Raw genomic sequence first — 19,248 nt, forward strand, 5'->3', positions numbered from 1 at the left:
GAGAACTTTGTAGCTGCTCCATTCACCGCTGTTTGTTCACATGGCGAGAAACTGCATTACGGAAGTTAAAATATGCAGATAAACTGTTAATAAAAAAAGTATTTCTTATCCGATTACTCGATTAATCACTGGAATAATCGATAGAATACTCGATTACTAAAATAATCGTTTTATGCAGCCCTATAGCCAAGCATCTCAAGGATCACTGCTGCCGTGTTGTACATCAACTGATTGGTTTCAGTGATGGTACTGGTAGGGATTGTTTGTAGTGCTGCATTTGCATCATCTAGCAGGTCTTCAGAGAGTACTTCACATAGTCTTGGTAGTCAGCGTCGAGGCGTTCTTAGCCATGATCTTATCTTTCAGGTCAGCTGCTTTGGTATTCAGTGTACTTGTTGTTATTATTGGGGCTTGGTAACCAATCTCGGAGTGTGGGGATGATGAAATCTCCCCCCTGACCTGTTATCCTGGCTCCCCCTTGCCGTAGCATTTTTTGTGTTGTACCTCATCAATCTTTAGCTGTGATAGCAGCTGCTTCCTTCATATGTAGTACATATATATATATATATATATATATATATATATATATATATATATAGTAAATTTGTGGTTTATGAATAAGACCACTTGGGCAGAGGCATCATTAGGCTGTAGATCCAATTAAAGAAAAATAGGTCTCCATGTACTACTGTTATTGCCTGCTAATTGGCTCTGAGTATTATTCCCTGCTGTGATACAGAGGAACTCCGTCCATCATGGGCACAATACAATTTCATTCAGGCATTGTTGACAATATTGACGCTACTCTAACATGACAGAATCTGATTGCCTTACCATAATGGAGTGCAAAGATACAATAGCCTGTGAGAATACAGGCTCCATGCATTGTATATTCAGAAAGGAATGCCTTGACCCCTCCAGTGAGGGAATCCCATAGCTACTTTATGTCGTGGGGGCCTTTCTCTGATGTGGTTTGGGTTCACTTGTTCCATTACAGAGATGTGTCAATGTTTTGTGTACTTCTTGATAATAGCAGCCATGATGGGTCACTGATTTAATGAGTGTAAAAATAACATGTATAAATATGATGAAATTAAAATCAGGGGATATCTTTTGCAAGAATGGTGCTCCATCCCTCCAGCAGAGTTCATAATCATTGGTAAGTAAAGTTATTTCTGACTACTTATGGTAGCCCAAAACTTTACAAATATATTTCATATTGCATTTTTTTTCTTTTTTAATTTGAACCTATCTTATACTATGTTAAAATATACTGCAGTCCTTTGTTACAATGTATACTGTACATTTATGAACTACTGTGTCATGGTCCCTGGGCCTAAGACCCAGAGTTTTGAGTTTTATTTCTTATTATAATATTTCCTGGTTTGTTTCTTTATATTTATATTCCCAGGTTTTGGTGCCTCATCTAGTTCTGTTTATGGTTTCAGTTTTTATTTTATTTCCTGAGTCCATTTATATTTCTGCCTCCCTTGTGTTTCTGTTTCATGTTTTGTCCTTTTTGTGTCAAGTTAGTTGCCCCGTTCTGTGGCTTTCTTCCTGGTTTTGGTTATGTGGTTAGTTCCCTTTTACGATCCTTGGTGTCCCAGCCTCATCTGCATTTGTCTTTTTATGTCCCCCTGCCTAGTCCTTCTCTTCTCCTGTATCTTAAGTTAACCCTTGTTTCCCATTCAGTTGTGTCTTCCTGTGTTATTATGGTAACTGTTGTTTTCTGTGGCTTGAGTTGTGTTTGCTTTCCTCTTGCTTCATTAAGTCTACAGTTTCCAGACATGCGTCCCATTCTCTCTCCTCTTATCCCCTGAGTGTTTATATTGTCTCTGTACTTTGCCGCATTGCCCCTTGTCCCTCTGTGCTTTGTGCTCCAGTGTTATGAAGAATCTTGGGAGTCATTTTTGACCAGGATATGCCCTTCAATGGACATGTTAAACAAATATGTACAACTGCTTTCTTGCATTGTGCAATATCTCTAAAATTAGAAACATTCTGTCTCATAATGATACTGAAAAGCTAATTCATGCATGTATTACTTCTAGGCTGGACTGTCAGATTGTCCTAAAAGCTCCCTTAAAAGCCTTCAGCTGATTCAAAATGCTGCAGCAAGAGTACTGACAGGGACTAGAAAGAGAGAGCATATTTCTCTCACATTAGCTTCTCTTCATTGGCTCCAGAATTGAATTTAAAATTCTTTTCTCACATACTGTCAAGACACTGCTGTGTGGCAGGCAGGGTTAGGACCCTAATGCAGGACACAGGAAACAGGATTCAGACTAATAACAGCTTTTCATTGCTGAAAGTAAACTGGGCTAAGGTCAGGAAGACCAATTAAATAACAAAAAACTCACTGCACTAGAAACACACAACATGCGGGAGAACACACAAAGCACACAAACGGAAACTGAGACGATAAATAAACTTCAAAATGACGAGAAAATGGGCACAGACCTGGGAATAACTAACATAATCACTAGAGGGGAAACTAACCCAGAAGCAAAACACAGAGCAGAACCACCACCAAAATAAAAAAGGAAGAGAGCAACAGCAGAATAGGGAGACAAACTTGGCACAAAACACAAAAGATAACAAGACCCAAAACTCTGGATCAAAGTTCCAGAGACCATGTCCCCATGCACTGTTTCTTTTTCACTCCCCTCTTTTTATTGTGTGTTATACACCACTATGCATTTAATCATTAGTTAATAATATTCTTTGGCTGTCTTCCACAGTGTGTCTTTTGCTGTCTTCCTCCCCTCACCCCCAGCTGGCCATAGCAGATGTCTGTCCCTCCCTGGGCCTGGTCCTGTCAGAGGTTTCTTCTTGTTAAAAGAGTTCTTCCTTCCCACTGTCGCCAAGTGCTTGCTCATAGGGGGTCCTTTATGATTGTTGAGTTTTCTCTGAAATTATTGTAGGGTCTTTACCTTACGATATATGGTGCTATATAAATAAAATGAAATTGCCTCTAGAGGGGTCCCATCTCCTTTGGCTCCGCCGGTCCTATTCCATTTCCAGGTCAGTCCCCTGACGTGACTGTTGGCCTGGCTCCGACCTCCTGAACTGTTGCTCCCTGTTGCTCGTCTTTTGTTTCGGGCCCCCTCGACCCACCCAGGTCAAGGTGGACTTTGTATTCGTTGGGGCTGCAACTTGCTATCTTTCCTCTTATTATCCTGTGTTTATATTGTCTCTATTGTCATCAGTGCTACATGATATAGGTAAGCACATAAATATGCATCAATTAAAGAATAAAACAAAACTTTTTAGTGCAAGTTAATATAAAAAAGACATTTATGTACCTGTCGCATTGTTATATTCTTAAAATTTAGTGGAATTCTAAATTATCTAAATTGTAAACAGCTATTTTCAGCTTAGCACCTTCACACAAATTTATCTATCTCACATATTATTTGGTAATCTTGGAATGCAGAGTGCAGGAGTAACAAAAAAAAGTTTGATTTGGTTTGTACATTTTGGTTGCTGTTGTGCAAGTGTGGGTAGCAGCTGTAAAGAAGGTCTCATAAATTATTTCCCAGAGCCTTGATATGTGTCATGTGTGGAGAGGTGTATGTTTGGAGGTGCTGTCAAAGGTATATCTAGGAAAATCTATAAAACATTGCTGTTTGTTCTAGCAGTGAAACAATATAGCTCAACTTGAGTTGGTATTCATTACTTTTACACAAAAGGCAGTATACTGTCAGGAAAAACAGAAGTGATGCATCGCTGTGGGCAACTTATGAAATTGTACCAAGGAAGACTAAACGTATGTGCTGTATTTAACATGCACACCAGTATTTGAGCAACAAAAAGATTAATTGAAGACTGAAGACAGCTGCAAGAGAAGGTATTGTGGCCTGGACGTGGAAGCCTCCTTCAATGCCAAGGTAAATTACTCAGGCCAGGCTATAGATTGAGAGGAACACTGTAGCCCTTTAAAGCACAAAACAAACAAATTGAATGGATATGTATCCTTTACTGATCAAACATGGACAAACAAGGTTCCACATCCTACAACTTGCTTGCAGCTTTACACTCATAGCTATAAGATACATAAATCACAGCTTCCTGCCTAACCTCCTCACAATCAGTTGATTGTTTTTGCAGTGACTTCAGTATATTTACTGAAACACTGCAAAATTTTATCATTATACTATGAATATTACATTAGGGTGAGCCAATATTTTCTGTCTTTTAATTCATAGGAGATAGATGATCTGAATATGAGCCAGCAGATGAACACAAAGTCTCAGCAAGTGGATGTTGTCCTCTAACCTAGGACAGCTAGTACATGGAGTTTAGCTGTAGACAGTATGATATATCCCATAATACTAATGTTCAGAGTTGGTTATATAAACATTGTTTTAAATCACTGTATTGATATAAAATTAACTGCTAAATGTATTCCTGGATAAAGACAAATACTTCATGTAAATCTGAAAGTGTTCATTAAAATCATTTAACCTTTTCCAGTTCATCTGCCAATGAGTCTTTTGCACAAACAGCGACAATGTTATTATCAACTAAATTTTCTTCTATTATTTTCCTTCCTTGGCACTTCCCACACATTTGTCATACAGAAACCCTTCTTGCATCAAATCGACCAGCTTGGCAATGAGATGACAGTCATTAATTTTTTTAATTGCATTTTTTTCAAATAATTTAATAATTTGTTCCAGAAATCCCAAATAATCTCCATCCATACCCATTCAAGTGGAAGGGAGGGCCAGAGTTCACTAATTAACTGGCAGAGTGGGAGAAGAGGAAAAATTATCTGAAAATTTTCTCTCATGTACTGGGCAACAAGCAACAGTCCCAGACCCCGACAGTAGCTAACATGAGGAACTAAATGTGTGTCAAATTTTCAGAATAAAAGCTCTCGGTTTCTTATTGGGTGACCAGTGTGGACTTCTCTAAATATACGCTGTTACCACACAACACTCCAAAGATCCTTTACAGCGATGAGCTGAAAATAGTTTGGGATTGTGAGTGTGGTGGCAGACTGTAGCAAACTATGGACAGCCTATCTACCTGCAGATAGCACGTGTTGTTGATGGTGCACTGTACACGTTCAAGGGCACCACTGCATTAGCATTCTACTTTCAGTCCAATTCCTCTGAAATGGTACTTCCGGTCTGCGAATTGAAATAACATGCAATTTGGCCCTTCGAGTTAGTTTTTTTTTTACATTTCACCTTCCCCTCCAGTTAAGAGGGTTAATTGAAATGTAAAAAAAGTAACTTAAAGGGCAAAATTATATGTTATTTTTGACATCAATTCGCAGACCAGAAGTAGGAGTGGGGCTGGAAGTGGCCCGCAGACCAGGAGTTTGATACCCCCTGCAACTATCGTGCACAGACCATTTCGAGATGACATTAGAAAATCTCTTGTTAGGTATTATGCATGATGGCTAATGAGTACTTGAATACATAAAAAAGGAAGGCTATGTCTTTGGCTTTGTCAGTTGCTTTTATCATAATTTTCATTATATTTTTTCACAGAAAAAACTCATTGAAAGTGAAACGAGAAAGCTGCATTGCAGATAAAACTGTGCACTGAATGTGAGTACAATAGGGGAGAGAAAAAGTACAGTGGGTGTTTGCACAGCCTCATGAAAACGGACTGTCAGGTGAGTGTCAGTGTAGGGCTTTGATTTTGTGCTATCTAACAAGCTGTAGAACAATGCATTCTGTTTGAGTTAGACACAGTATGAAAACACCGCTTTGACGAAGGGAAAACCACAAATGAGAAACTTTCCCTTTGTCATTGTGGGGGGTTAGAGCTAGATGGTGTGGGATTCAATAACAATAAGTAAAAGGAGAAAAAAGGTTTTAAAAAAGTAATATCAGCTGGGATCATTTTTTCATCCCAAAATGTACTTGAGTGGAAAATAGTGTGGATTTTTATTTTGTGAAACTAATTTGGATTATTTTGCATGCTGTGCAGTGCAAGTATTCAGTTTCAACCATGGGTGTGAGTCCTTTGAGTTTTTTTTTCTTCTTTTTTTGACTACATAAAAATGTACACAGTATGGAAATCTTAGCTTCCAACATCTCTTCCCCTTTGTCTCTTTCAATTTTTGTTGTAAAGCAAATTGATCCCTGTAGCCTTCCTCTCATTAATCAAACAGATATACTACAAAAAAGCAAAGGCAAAAAATGTGTGAATTAAGAAAATACTCCACAATATTGTATATACACATTTTACCATGTATGATCAGAAAGAGTTACCTGTATGTTGCTGTACTGTGAAAGTCTTGAGCAACCCCTCATTGTGGTTATGCTTTTGGTTGGGTTTGTGTGCCATTCTGTCTGTAAACACGATAGCTCAAAAGATTTCTGATAAAACTTTATAGGGGGAAAGAGTGGGGTCATGTTAACAATTCATTAACATTTGGCTTACATCCGCAAATGTCTTCAGGGTCAGCTTACTGATTTATTGGTCGAAAATTGACAAAAAGCCTTATAATGTGGTGTGTATTGTCAACACATAGAAAGCACCACATAAATATTTAAAATACGTCTCATTTGACCTCTGACCTCTACTTCAAGATCAATTGATTGATCTGAAGGTCAAAGCGATAATAATGCTTTATAGAGCTATTTAAAACTATGTTTCTTACTGCCATAAATTGTATTGACAATATTTAGCCATATAGGGAATGGTATATGGGGATTCTAACTATCACGTTACTTTGAACCTCTGACCTTATCTTCAAGGTCAAACATTTATAAAATACCTTATCTTGAAAACTCTGCTGCCTTTGTTTGTGTTGTCAAACTTAAGAAACGATACCTGTATATGGGGATTCTAAATATCACATTTGCATCCAAATATCATGTCACATTTGACCTCTGACATTTCACATCTGTCTTTCTTTCAAGTTGACCCCAAAATATGTTTTATCGTTAAAGAAAGTAAACATCACTGACACCATCAATAGTAGTTGGAAGTGATGTTTTGCAGTTATTTATTTTCTTAATTTCTTTCCAAAAGTCCTTGACATGATTATTTTTTAACTTTCTTGCAAGAGGGTCAGACCTCATAGTGTTTTCATTTCTCTTTATAAATCTTAAAGCATAGTTAAAATTTGCATTTGCCTGTTTTTTATACTCAAACAAAGGGCCATGTCTATGTTTACCCAAATCAACCCATGCTTTAAGAGCCCTTCTGGCCTCTCCATGAAACTGAAGTCATTCCAGCCTGGCTTGATACCATGTGAGCTGGTTTTATACAGAGGCTTAAGGTAAGAAGGGACGTCACGACATTCTCATACATAGTGCATAACTCAGCACTATGTTGAGGGTTCTTACAGTTCATATCATGGCATGAGATGGCTTCTTTTGGTAAACGTATATTGCTAAGCATGACGTTCGTATAATCGCAGTAATCCAATAGATCTTTCTCAGACAAATGATCCCATGCTATTTTTCCCATACTCATATTATAGTCTACAGGCAAAAGGGCAGGTATGCAGTTTATATTTATAGACAGGGAAAAACTGCTGTCAGGTAGAAGCATGTTACTAGAGAGAATTAAACTATTGTTGCAACAGAATTGCATTAGATGATTGACAAATATAGAGTCTCCTCTCTTACAGTTTTTGGTTTTTCCGCCGTTCTCCTGTCACAGCCGGGCATTTGATGAAGGAGGTAATCGATTGTTGACTGGAGCCTGCCGGTCGTTGTGAAGTTAGCATCAGCGATGCCTTTTCAAGTGACTGTGCATCGCGGTCGTACTTTTGTTGTACTTCAGCACAGCTTTGCAGATTTGGCATGTAACGGTAGTTGAACCAGAAGAGTTATCTTTAGTAAAATACTTCCACACTGTTGATTTTCTAACTGTTTGCGAAGACTCGGCCTGTTCCTCGTCCTCACCTTCCATCTGTTTGGAATCCATTTTGTTGCCAGCAGTCATGTGACTGCGACTAGTCGACGTGAAATTTAAAAACTCGTGAGATTTCGTAGAATCGACCACTAGACAAGTCGACTAGTTCATGCAACCCCTAGTAACGACCCTACGATAATATAGAGAAAACCCAAATTGTGCATTCCTCTGTGAGCAAGCCCATGGTGACAGGAAAAACTAACCCTCCAGCAGAATTAGGCTAAGCAAGGGGCAGCCATCTGCTGCAACTGGTTGGGGGTGAGACAGGACAAAAGACACACTGTGGAAGAGCGCCAGAGATTAAAGCTGGATGGTGAATCATCTTAGGCCTGTACACAGATAGCTGTTGTTGGTCTCCAGTTACCTCCAAATCTCTGGCTGACTGTTGAACCATAAAGCCAGGACAGGAAAGAAAGTGTTTACCCACAGATGCTGATAATGAGTGACTATAAACAACCTGTCCACTGTCTGGATGCAGTTCCAACATCTATATTTTTCCATGCGATACCTGAAGCCATTGTTAACTTAGCAGTGATGTTTGATTAGTGTGGTCTCTGCATTAACGTAAAATCCCACACATCCGACCCACTAAACACAGTGTGATCAAGCTTCTGTGCTAAAGTGGTTAAACAACACTTCCTCCTGTGTTTAAATGTGCACCTCTTGCAGAGACACAAATCCTGCATGTATAATTACACCTGTAATTTACACCAGCTGAAAACCTTGATTTCACCTTTTATGTAAACATGCTATTGCACTAATTACATTATTATCATTTTCTGCAGTATTCATTTAAATGATGCAATGAGACGTTCTAAGAATAGGTCATGGAAGATTTAGGACATATCTGAACATGGAAAACTACTCATAACATTTCCTGTTTTTTTTCACAGTTAAATACAAGAAGAACACAAAGCCATAGGAATACAACAGGATTGCTGAAAGCCTCTGAAACTAATCCAGTCCTTCATTTGTTTTAAGTGTACACAATGATAAGTTTCTCGCTCCAGTACTGATGTTTATCAAAATGTCCGTGTTGTAGTTAACTGATTCCTGGCGCTGCACAGCGACATAACAACGTAGCTCTTGCTCAGACTTGCCGGCAAAAGCTGAGAACAGCCTTAGGAACTGACCATGACGACAGAGATTGGGTGTCACAAAAGGTGACTCAGAGGGAGGCCGCTTCAGGAGAAGAAACTCCCTGCACACACACCCAGACTCAAGACAGAGCTGAACAATGGTTTGGTTATCTTGTTATTCATGTTTTTTTTTTTTTTTTTCCAGGCAAAATTCTGGTGAACTACCACAGGTGTGTGAGCCCTAATAAAGGAGAAGTGTTAACATGTTAATGTTTCATGTAATGAATGTCAAAATATAATTTTTTTTTCCATAGGCATGCAAGTCCCGCAAAATCTGACGAGATGAGTAATTTGGAAATTTGAGGGCAAGACCGGTAACGTAATCAGATCAGAGCTTTTACAAATAGTCCTGTTGAAATAATACTCATATCATGAGAGCAGTTCTTTCATTTCCTGATGTTATCTTGATGATAGACATGCATTAGAACAGAAAGGGAAGACACTAAAAGAAGTTGATTTTTATGTAGCTATATTATTAGGCCATAATATTAGCCATATTATTGGGAATAGCTTGCTTAAAACAGATTTAATTATTGGTTACAAGAAATGTATGCACAGAACAAAAAGATCTAGGAAAAATAATAGTCGATTAATACTTTTAACACTAATGTGACCAACAGTGCAGTTATGCCATTCTTTAATCTCAGAGTCTAATATTTCTCCTGATTTAGAGCACTGTGAAAGCTGAAAACATAACAAGCAGTCATTTTAATCTTTTCACTCTGCTGGACTTGTAGTATTGTCAGATGTTTTTAAAAAAAAATTTTCCAGGGTGTCATGATGGCTGACACAGGGATTAAACAAAGTGAAGCTGCAGATTGGAGGGGAGTGTCCTTCTATAAGCACAGGCTTCATGCTTATTTCAGTCGGTGTCCTGTTGTGTTAGTTAATCAATTGTTGTTAAAGCCCTCTAGATAGCTAATATGTAAACCTGGACTGACCTGAAAAATGCCTGAAGAGGTTAATGACTCTCAGCCAGAGGGAGGTTAAAAGATGCTTCTTGTCACGTTGGGCCATTAAAGTTTAATAGTCAGTATACAAAACAAATAAAGGGAATAAACTGAAACTGTACTATCCATAATCTTGCATAGGGTATTCTTGCATAGACAGTATGCTTAGAGTGAAAGAATTTTTCAGTTAGTCTCTAATCCTCAATCTCACAGTATACACTGTAAATTGATGTGGAACAGAGTATAAATGTCTCACAGTCTGACACACACCCGAACTGTCTAACTGTACTAAATGTTTGCAAATGCAACAAACATCTTCATCTTTTAGGGAAGTTTTGTTTATATTAGACACTTGTTCTTTCTAGGTGACCCAGCCCTTGAACAAAGTTAAACTGGCTGTTTGTGCTGTTGTCCTTTAGAGCTGTTTATTTAAAAAAAAAAAAAAAAAAGTTTTAGTGATTGTTGCTTAATAACCTCTTTTCTTACCGAGTGCTGACCAGAAAGGACAAAGAATGTCACATATGTCAGCAAATTTAGTTTGGGTAGCTCCACCCTGATATTTCAGACACACTGGAGTTGAGATAAATATGAGTAATCATCCTGGTTTATGTTCACATGGGTTTGCAGGAGTCAACTGTAGGAAAATTACTTCATACCATATTTGAAATGTTGTTTTAAACCCCATGTTGCTGCTCATACAAAACAAGAAAAATAGGGATCCTGTAAAAATCATGAATTTATTGTCTTTGAGGAGTCGGCCGCCACTGTTCCTACAGTATTTAACAAAGCCTCTTTATGTCTGTCATTACGCCGATTTTCGTCATTCTGAACTCTGTACCCAGAGACAGAAGGGGAGTGGCTACAGTATATGTCTGAAACAGGTTTATGGCTGCCTGTGAACAAGTTTCAAGCCTGAGAATTTGCATGTCAAAACTAGAATCCACACCCTCCACCTGCAGACTGCTTATCATGTTGAGACACCTCCGCCTCTTTGTCTTTTTTAGTAGACGCACAGGAGTCTCTCTAAATATCGAACATAAGTTGAAATTATGCAAATGTAAGAGGGATATTCTGGGAGCAGTCAAGAGGATTTTCACAAAGTCAGCAATCTAAATGTAAGTCACTCTTATTGAGTATAAGATAAGATTGTTATGACTAGCTCACTGTGCTCTTGAAGCCTCTGAGAGGCACTCAGCAAGCGGCAGCAGTTCTGTAAGAATATCAGATCCCTCACTTTCAAATGAATGAACAGTGGGAGGTTTGAGATGAAATTTAATACACAGGTTGTTGTTCCTGTGTGTAGCTTATGATTAAATATGTTGTGATAACCGCTGCTCAGCCTGTTGGCATTTCTGTTTACTGTGAAAGCAGCACAGCCGATCTAAGCACCCGAAGGATCTTTGATAACTAAAATCCTGCTCAAAATGTAAATGACTGCATAAATATGAACACAGAATAATCAAGAAAGCCTAAAAGTTGCCTGAAAATAGATAGAAGGGACAGCTGAACTTAAGGTAATCTGCATGCAGTGCGTGGTTCATGCCCTGCATAAAATCAGCAGTGAAAGTAAAATTTCAATTCAGACTTTCTCAAACGGGCGTGTAAATTACACTACGCTTAGCTCACATTTAATGCCAACTAAAGTGAAAAATCTTGAATGTTTACATTCTGTTTAACTGCCACAAATGTTTGCTTTCATCTATTGAGGCTTACTTGGATTTATAATGTCAGATGGAGCAGGGAATCACCTGGATCACCTGAATTATTGAAAACTGTGGACTTAAACGTTACAGGCTGTTTGTTTTATTTATTTACTGTTGTAAACCTGGTTAAAGGTTTAAGCTGTTTACTTCTCAACAAACGTTGCATTTATCCATATCAGTCTTTACTCTGAAGGTGCAAAAGGGCATTCCTGTTTAAGAGATTCACGCATAAACATGGAAATAGCAGGTATGGTGTTATACGCAGGATTCCCGTAAAAATATAGTAATGAGCATGAAACTGCTTTTGAAACCATAATAACTGTAAAACACTGACTAGATTTAGTAAAGTACACAAAAGAGAAAAAACTAAAAACCAAATAAAGCAACAGTGAATTATCAATTAGTTCCTGGTTTAGCTGTTTCATTTTGTGTCAAGTTAATCAAAACCTATACAATAAGGGCATGTTGAAGCATGAGACATTTACCACCCTCTTCTCTAGTAACTCATAATATTTTATTATTGAGTGCATATTCAGGAAATGCTGGTTAGCTATTCAGTAGCCATCACACTGTAGAGCCCCTCACTTCTTTTTCCAGCAGTGAATTCACCTTACTGTCAGGTGAAAAACAGCTACACCTTTATAACCAACCAACCATTCTGGATCTTCAAAAAGCCAAAAGTTAAAACAGGTTGGTTTTATTTACATTTCAGTTTTGTAGTGAAAATCTGTCACTCTGTATCAGGAAGTCTGTCAGATTTTGAAACAGTTCAGTAAATATCTGAATATTTGTTCGCGAGGCAAACTGCCATACTTCTGGCAATGAGACAGATGAGGGGCTGAACACGCTATTAAAACCATACATGTGTTGAACACCATGTACACTGGATACTGCATTATGTAACAAAGGCTTGAAAATGCCAAAAATAAATCTTTAAACATGCATGTGTTTTAACATCGTCATCACCTCATGAACTATACGGTGTATTAAATAATTCTGTGTATATAGTGTAAAGATCATTATCTATAATGCACTGTGTGACTTTTGCATGCATATTGTATCACATTTTAATAATAACATTAACTAACTAACTAACAATACTATGTATTGCATTACATTTACATTGCCACCCTGTTGCACTCTTTGCTCTCTGATCCTCTGACATTATGTCACTGATTTCCTTTATCTATTACAGGTCCTGCTGAAAAAGTCTGGAGCCATGGAGTCTCCAGAATTTTCCCTGTTGTCATCCTTGAGAGGTGAATTCAAATCAGAGGATTTCATTCAGCCTCACTATAAGGAGTCATATCGCTTGGCACTCGATCGCCTGGTGAGCGGTGGCAGAGACGGTTACCTGGAGTTCCTTAAAGGAGAACGGATCGGGAGCTTTCTTTCTGAGGATGAGCTGCACTTCATCAGTCAAAACGTGCAACACCTCCCACCTCAAACCCACACAGAGGAAATCAATGCTCCATCAGAAACCCAATCATCCTCCGGGACGTACTGGCCCATCCACTCAGATGTGGACACCCCAGATTTGGACTTAGGGTGGCCGGAGGTCTTGCATGAAATGCTGCAGACCAATATAGATCTGTTGTTTCATCCCCCGAGACAAAACAGCCCAACAATCAAAGAAGTGATCCGGAAGCATATTCAAGATGCAAGACAGGTAATCGGAACTACATGTAACAATAGGTTGAGACAGACACACACGCATTGATCACACAGCCATGTCAGAACCACCTTTTTCCTTCAGGGGAAAGGAGTGTCTGCTGGGGCCAAAATCTGGTTCTGCAACTCACCATCATGAGAAATGAGTGTGTGAGCCATTCTTACAGTAATTTCCCGACATTATAACAAACAGTTTACACCAGAAATTAGCTTTAACTAGTTTTGCTTCTCGGAATTGTGCTTAGTAGACAGTTACTTTTCTGAAACTGTTTTTGCTGAGCTGGCTGTTAATTAAACCAGCAAAAAAATAGCAGGACAGGCTCAACACAAATTCATCTGACTGTTTCCGACCGCTCACAAAGAGCTTAAGAGACCTTGCCCACAGTTTCAATGCGAGTGAAGTGTAAAGAAACTAAATTGGAATAAATCTTTAATAAAACACAGCAGCTGCAATATCTCATTCCTGTTGAAACAGAAGTTTTGAATTTTTAAACAGTGCATATTTGAATGTGCACTGGAGATCACATACAGTCCATTCATCACAGAGATTCTTCTTATTGCTCATCTGAGAGACAGACATAAAAGTCCTAAAAGATGAACACAAATTTATTATGGCAACATTCAATATAGTCCCATGTACATTCATATGAATGGGTAAGTGTGTCTAAACTTTTGACTGGTACTGGAGGTTCATTACATGCTACGGTAACTCAGTGTGACGTGCTATTTTAAAACAGTCAGGATTTTCACCTTTGACATTATCATTAAGAACCTTTTATTCGGCCTCACTGAACCTGAAGTGAAATCAAAGACTGAAGAGAAAAGACTCTAGTTTGATCCCACTCACAAAAATGTTCCATGAGTGACTGAAATGGATTTGGGATCAATAAATGTATTGATTATAGATACACGCTTACAGATTCCCTCAGCATCAGTCAGCGTAGAATCATGCTGGTGACTTTATCCACAAATGACTAATCTGCTTCTCATTTATGGCAACTTACTATTCATCAGCTTCTAATGTAGCTGTAAGATTGATTTACTATTCACTGTTGATTAGCCATGAAATATTCACTTTGCCCTTACAGGTCATTGCCATTGTGATGGACAGATTCACCGATGTGGATATATTCAAAGAAATTGTCGATGCTTCTATACGAGGAGTCCCCGTCTATGTTCTTTTGGATGACTACCATTTGAAAAGTTTCCTGACGATGGCAGAAAATCAAGATGTAAAATTTCAACAGCTCAGAGTAAGTTTAGGATTTAATGAGTATATTTGATGTTCTCAGTGTGTTTTTCCTAATTCTCCCAATAATGCTAGGTGCTTTTATAAAGGAAATGTTTGAAACAAAAAACATAATTCAAATAATTGTGTTCATTGGCATACAATGTGAGATTTTTTTTCTTTTACTATTACTATTTTCAAGTAAACCTTAACTGTAAAGTCTTGATTATTAGTAGAGCTGGTTACTCCTGTTTTTTTGGGTGGAGTTGTCATTAGTGTCAAGGGATTTAAAAGGCTCAAACACACCTTCAAAGTTTCTCCCAAACACAAATTACATGCCAACAACAATAACAACTAGAAGACAAAATGTCAGAATGATGTTTTCTGCACAGTTCATTTGCCTTTATCAGATGTTTATTTTCTCTGACATATTATTACCTCCTGTAGAATTTGACAGTGATAGATTTGTTCTGATGCCCTTCTTTCACTGCTCTGACTACAGAACATGAGGGTGCGCACCGTGAAAGGTCAGGATTACCGCTGTCGGTCAGGAGCTAAATTTCATGGAGCAATGGAGCAGAAGTTTCTTTTAGCTGACTGTCACACAGCAATTTATGGCTCATACAGGTAAATAAAACTGCAGTAGAAGTGGAGCTGTGGTTGAAACCACTGATGTGTGCACCAAATGCTTTTAGCATTACATTTGTTCCGGCTGTTTAAAAGAATTGCTGTCAGAGTTGGTGACTGTTTACTAATATAAAAAATTTCTAGAAAATGTGACAGCACTTTATTGTGTCTCTTTTGTTTTTTTATCCTTCATGGATAACATGTTTAAGCTGTAAAACTGAGGCAACATTTTGAGAGAATTACACCACACATCGTGTTAAATTAATATGCTTTCATGTTTGCTTACAGTTTCACTTGGTCCTTTGAGAAGATCAATCTGAGCATGGTTCAGCTCATCACAGGCCATCTCGTGAAGTCCTATGACGAGGAGTTTCGTACCCTCTACGCCCGATCGACTGTGCCACCCGAACTGTGTCCTCCGGAGGGTCTGCTTCAACCACATGGGCCACAGATTTTACCAAAATCTCATTCGGCCCCAAAACTTGTGCGGAGGGATAAGTTGAGGCACAGTCTGGACACAGTCTATCGGAAGACTTGTGAGAGGAACCTTATGCCGAGGGATTATGAAGAGAGGCTGTTTGAAGAGGAAGAGAACACACATAGGCCCTTGATGGAAAATGGCTTTGGTGTTCATGAATTTCAATCTGTGGAGGAAATGAACTTCTTGAAAAGACACAGCTATGCTGGGGAGAGACAAGATGGATACATCCCACAGAACACCAGGGCCAGAGGAAGCAACTGGAATATCTCTAGAGATCCAGGAAATGTAACAACCAACTACGCTATGGACAATTATTTACAAGTGCCACAGATGTACAGAGGTCAAAACTTCCGTCAGTCTTACAACGGAAGTGACAAACAAGTTCTATCCATGCAACAGAACTTGCCAACATTGGAGAAATCGTCCAAGTCCTTTATGCGTACATGGAGGATTGAGTCATACCTTAACAATCCTGATGTCCCATTTGGGGACTCCAGTGATTATTTAGACCAGTTTGAACCAGGGGAACACGCTAACTTCATGCAGGGAAGGATGAGGTCCTCTCTTGCACTCAGGCCAACACCAGAACAACTGGAGCCAAACAGATATGTAAACACTTCTACTAGTGTTGGCCCCTATGCAGCTCACAATAATGCTTTGCATTACTCATCCATGCAATGGAATCCAACAGGAGCAGTTGACAATAGACTAAAAAATGAAGCACTTATGTTTCAGAGACAAAGTGTGCTGCTTTCAAATGATTTCCCCAACAATGCAGGCTATGATGCAGGTAGAAACTCTTACCATTCATATGCCAACCTAGGCCAAGCTAGAGGCGGACAGATAATCACAAACCCTAATATTCTCAGTGACAGTTGGGGCAAAAGGCATAGTGTGGCAGATCCAAGATCAAGCACACACGAATCATCAAATCACATGTATGGTGCTTTTGCAAGGATGCAAGTAGACCAAAGCAATGCGGGGATGAATGCACAGAGCGCAGGGCATGGGTCAAATCTGACTGAAGATCAGAGATCTATCTCCCATCATGATGTCAAGAGCATGACAAGCACAAAAAGTCCCAGTGGTAACATTTGGCATGAGCCACTGGCCAGGACTATGTCTGCAGCAATCCTGGATGTGAAAAGCAAGGATTTGACAGATAAATCTAACCGCACGGGCTCTTCCCCGTTACTGAAAATGAGCTCTAAGAAAACCACGTCTTTGCTGAAAATACCAGAGAAAAAAGAGGATTCTGTTAGGAACACAAAAACACCAAGTCTCACGTCGGCGGACAGCTCGGACACCATAACTGCTGAGGATGAGGAGAAAACGTCAGTTGTAGAACAAAGACACCCACAAAAGACAAGCATTCCTGTCAGGTCCCAGTCTGAGCACCAGAGGAACAAGGTGGAGGATCTAAAATCATCTAAACCACAATTCCAAACTGAGGAACAGCAACAGACTCTGCAGAGCTCTTTCCCCAAAACCACCACACAGAAGAAACCCAGCGTTCTTGACAAAAACGTGAGACCTGGATTTAACGCAGGCAGCTGGAGCAAAGAGCGAGGAGCTGAGAATCGCCTGTACAGCCGATTTGAGCCTTTCTGCTCCTTTGAAAAGAAAGTCCCTTCAAACAGCTTCAGAAACAAACACTCTCAGGAGAAATCCAAAAGCCTTCCTAAAAGCGAGGTGGCTATTGAGCACAACATCACCCGGGCTGCCAGAGGGCACCATGAAAATAAGCTGGAGAAATTCTTTCAAAGAATGGGAAATCTTATACACAAGAACAAGTAGTGACAAGTGCTTTAGCATTACACGTAATCAACACAGGTCACTTATTACTAATGCACATGTGATGGATAATGTTTATGTAGCTTTGCACTTTGCTGTGTTTACTTAAGAATGTGTTTTAGCAGAGTTTACATTTTAAGCTCTGTTTATCAGGTGCACTGATGATTATCACTGAATGGCAAGTTATTTAAAATGTCACTGAATTCTCAGTGATAATATTAATTGTGTAATTTTGAAATGCGATTGTCAAGCTGCCTTTATGTCTGTCTTCTACTGGTGTAAAACTCCCCCCAACAAATTCACTGCAAGAAAGCTGTTGGGGATGCATTATCTTGTTGTTTCAAAATATCACAGATATAAAAAATGTATTGCTGCAAGTGTAGCTGTATACACATACCAGTGTGCTGTTACTACTATCAAAGGATCAAAAACCGCTGTAAATGTTGTATTTTTAATCATATTTTCAGAAAAATGAAGACTTTCTTTATTTTGGTTTTGCCTTTAACAGATGTACTTCATGAGTTTGTTTTATTTAATGGGTTTTGTAGCTTAAGGCAAAAGTCGATGCTCCATACTTGACTCAAGGTGCAAGCCTGTCTCTAGGCAATGTGTTTCTACATCACTAAATTGATTTCTTAATTAGATTGTGATGACAAACTCTGGCTGTGCTCTATACTATGAGTGGTTGGGGTTGGTGGGGAGCATACAACGAGTGTTACTGTGTAGACCACAATTTTTTTTTTTTTTTTTTGGGGGGGGGGGGGGGGGTGAGCAAACATGTTGTCAATAAACAGCAACAATAAGATGAGCAGCAACATTTCTGTGACTTGCCATAGATAATAATCAACTCTCACATTAAATTTATTAATAGATTCATAGATGTTGATAGACACATTTCCATCACAACAAGCATCCAGGAAATAATGGTGTAGCGAGCCGAAAAATAGTTTTGCCTCAGGCTAAAACTGCAGCAAACAATGCGGAAAGTCGTCTCTCATTTTTATTATGCAAATATAATTTCTATACAATTAATCTTATTACTGAGAATTCAGTGACAGTTTAAATGTTAATTTTGTTTTAATGCTGCTTTTGCCCTGGCAGTCCCACTTTATTTCACTCCAGTCAGATTAACAGGAATGAAGAGGAAGATTCATGTTCTCCTAATTAAAAAAAAGTGCCAATTATATATGATGAATATTGTGTTTCTGTCTTCTTGACAGATTTTGTTTCCAGAATTAAGCTAAAAAACAAAACAAAAAACCCCCCAAAACAAACAAACAAACAAACAAACAAACAAACAAACAAACAAACAAACAAACAACAACAACAACAAAACCAAGTCAAATTACACTTTGAAACAGTAAAAAAGAAGAATTGCTGTAAATTTAGGAACAGTTGGGAACTACTATTCCACCTCCTGGTAGTGCTCGCACAAGCCAAAAAGAAAAAAAGGAAAAAAAGTGGAAACTTTTTTTCCTACTGAGCTTATGTCATGGTATTACTATGCCTTCTTGAGTTGCGAAAGAATGGAAATGACAAAGAGAAGCATTTTAGACACGCCACAAAGACAGTCTGAAAAAATAGTAAGAGCTTACACAAATGGAGGCTGCTTAAACTTTTAACCAAGCGTCTTGGTAAAAAGTTGGGGGTGAAATATGGAAATTAGCTTCCTGTGAAGGAAGAACCTTCAGGTCTACAGTTTACTTTGAAGCTCACCACACTGGAGTCTTTGGAAAATGATTCAAGCTGTGAAGCTTTGTTTTAT

The 19,248-nt window shown here is 38.7% G+C and overlaps 1 protein-coding gene across 1 annotated transcript; it reads left to right on the forward strand.

The window, feature by feature from the left end:
- Positions 1-10,959: 10,959 nt before the first annotated feature.
- Positions 10,960-18,206, forward strand: fam83b (family with sequence similarity 83 member B). Its single transcript, XM_030747593.1, has 5 exons — positions 10,960-11,094; positions 12,878-13,351; positions 14,442-14,606; positions 15,084-15,208; positions 15,497-18,206. The coding sequence occupies exons 2-5, from the start codon at positions 12,902-12,904 to the stop codon at positions 17,484-17,486; spliced, it is 2,730 nt and encodes a 909-aa protein (XP_030603453.1). The 5' UTR covers positions 10,960-11,094; positions 12,878-12,901; the 3' UTR covers positions 17,487-18,206.
- Positions 18,207-19,248: the final 1,042 nt, after the last annotated feature.

Source organism: Archocentrus centrarchus, chromosome 15 (genome assembly GCF_007364275.1).
Source record: "Archocentrus centrarchus isolate MPI-CPG fArcCen1 chromosome 15, fArcCen1, whole genome shotgun sequence".
Lineage (NCBI taxonomy): Eukaryota > Metazoa > Chordata > Actinopteri > Cichliformes > Cichlidae > Archocentrus > Archocentrus centrarchus.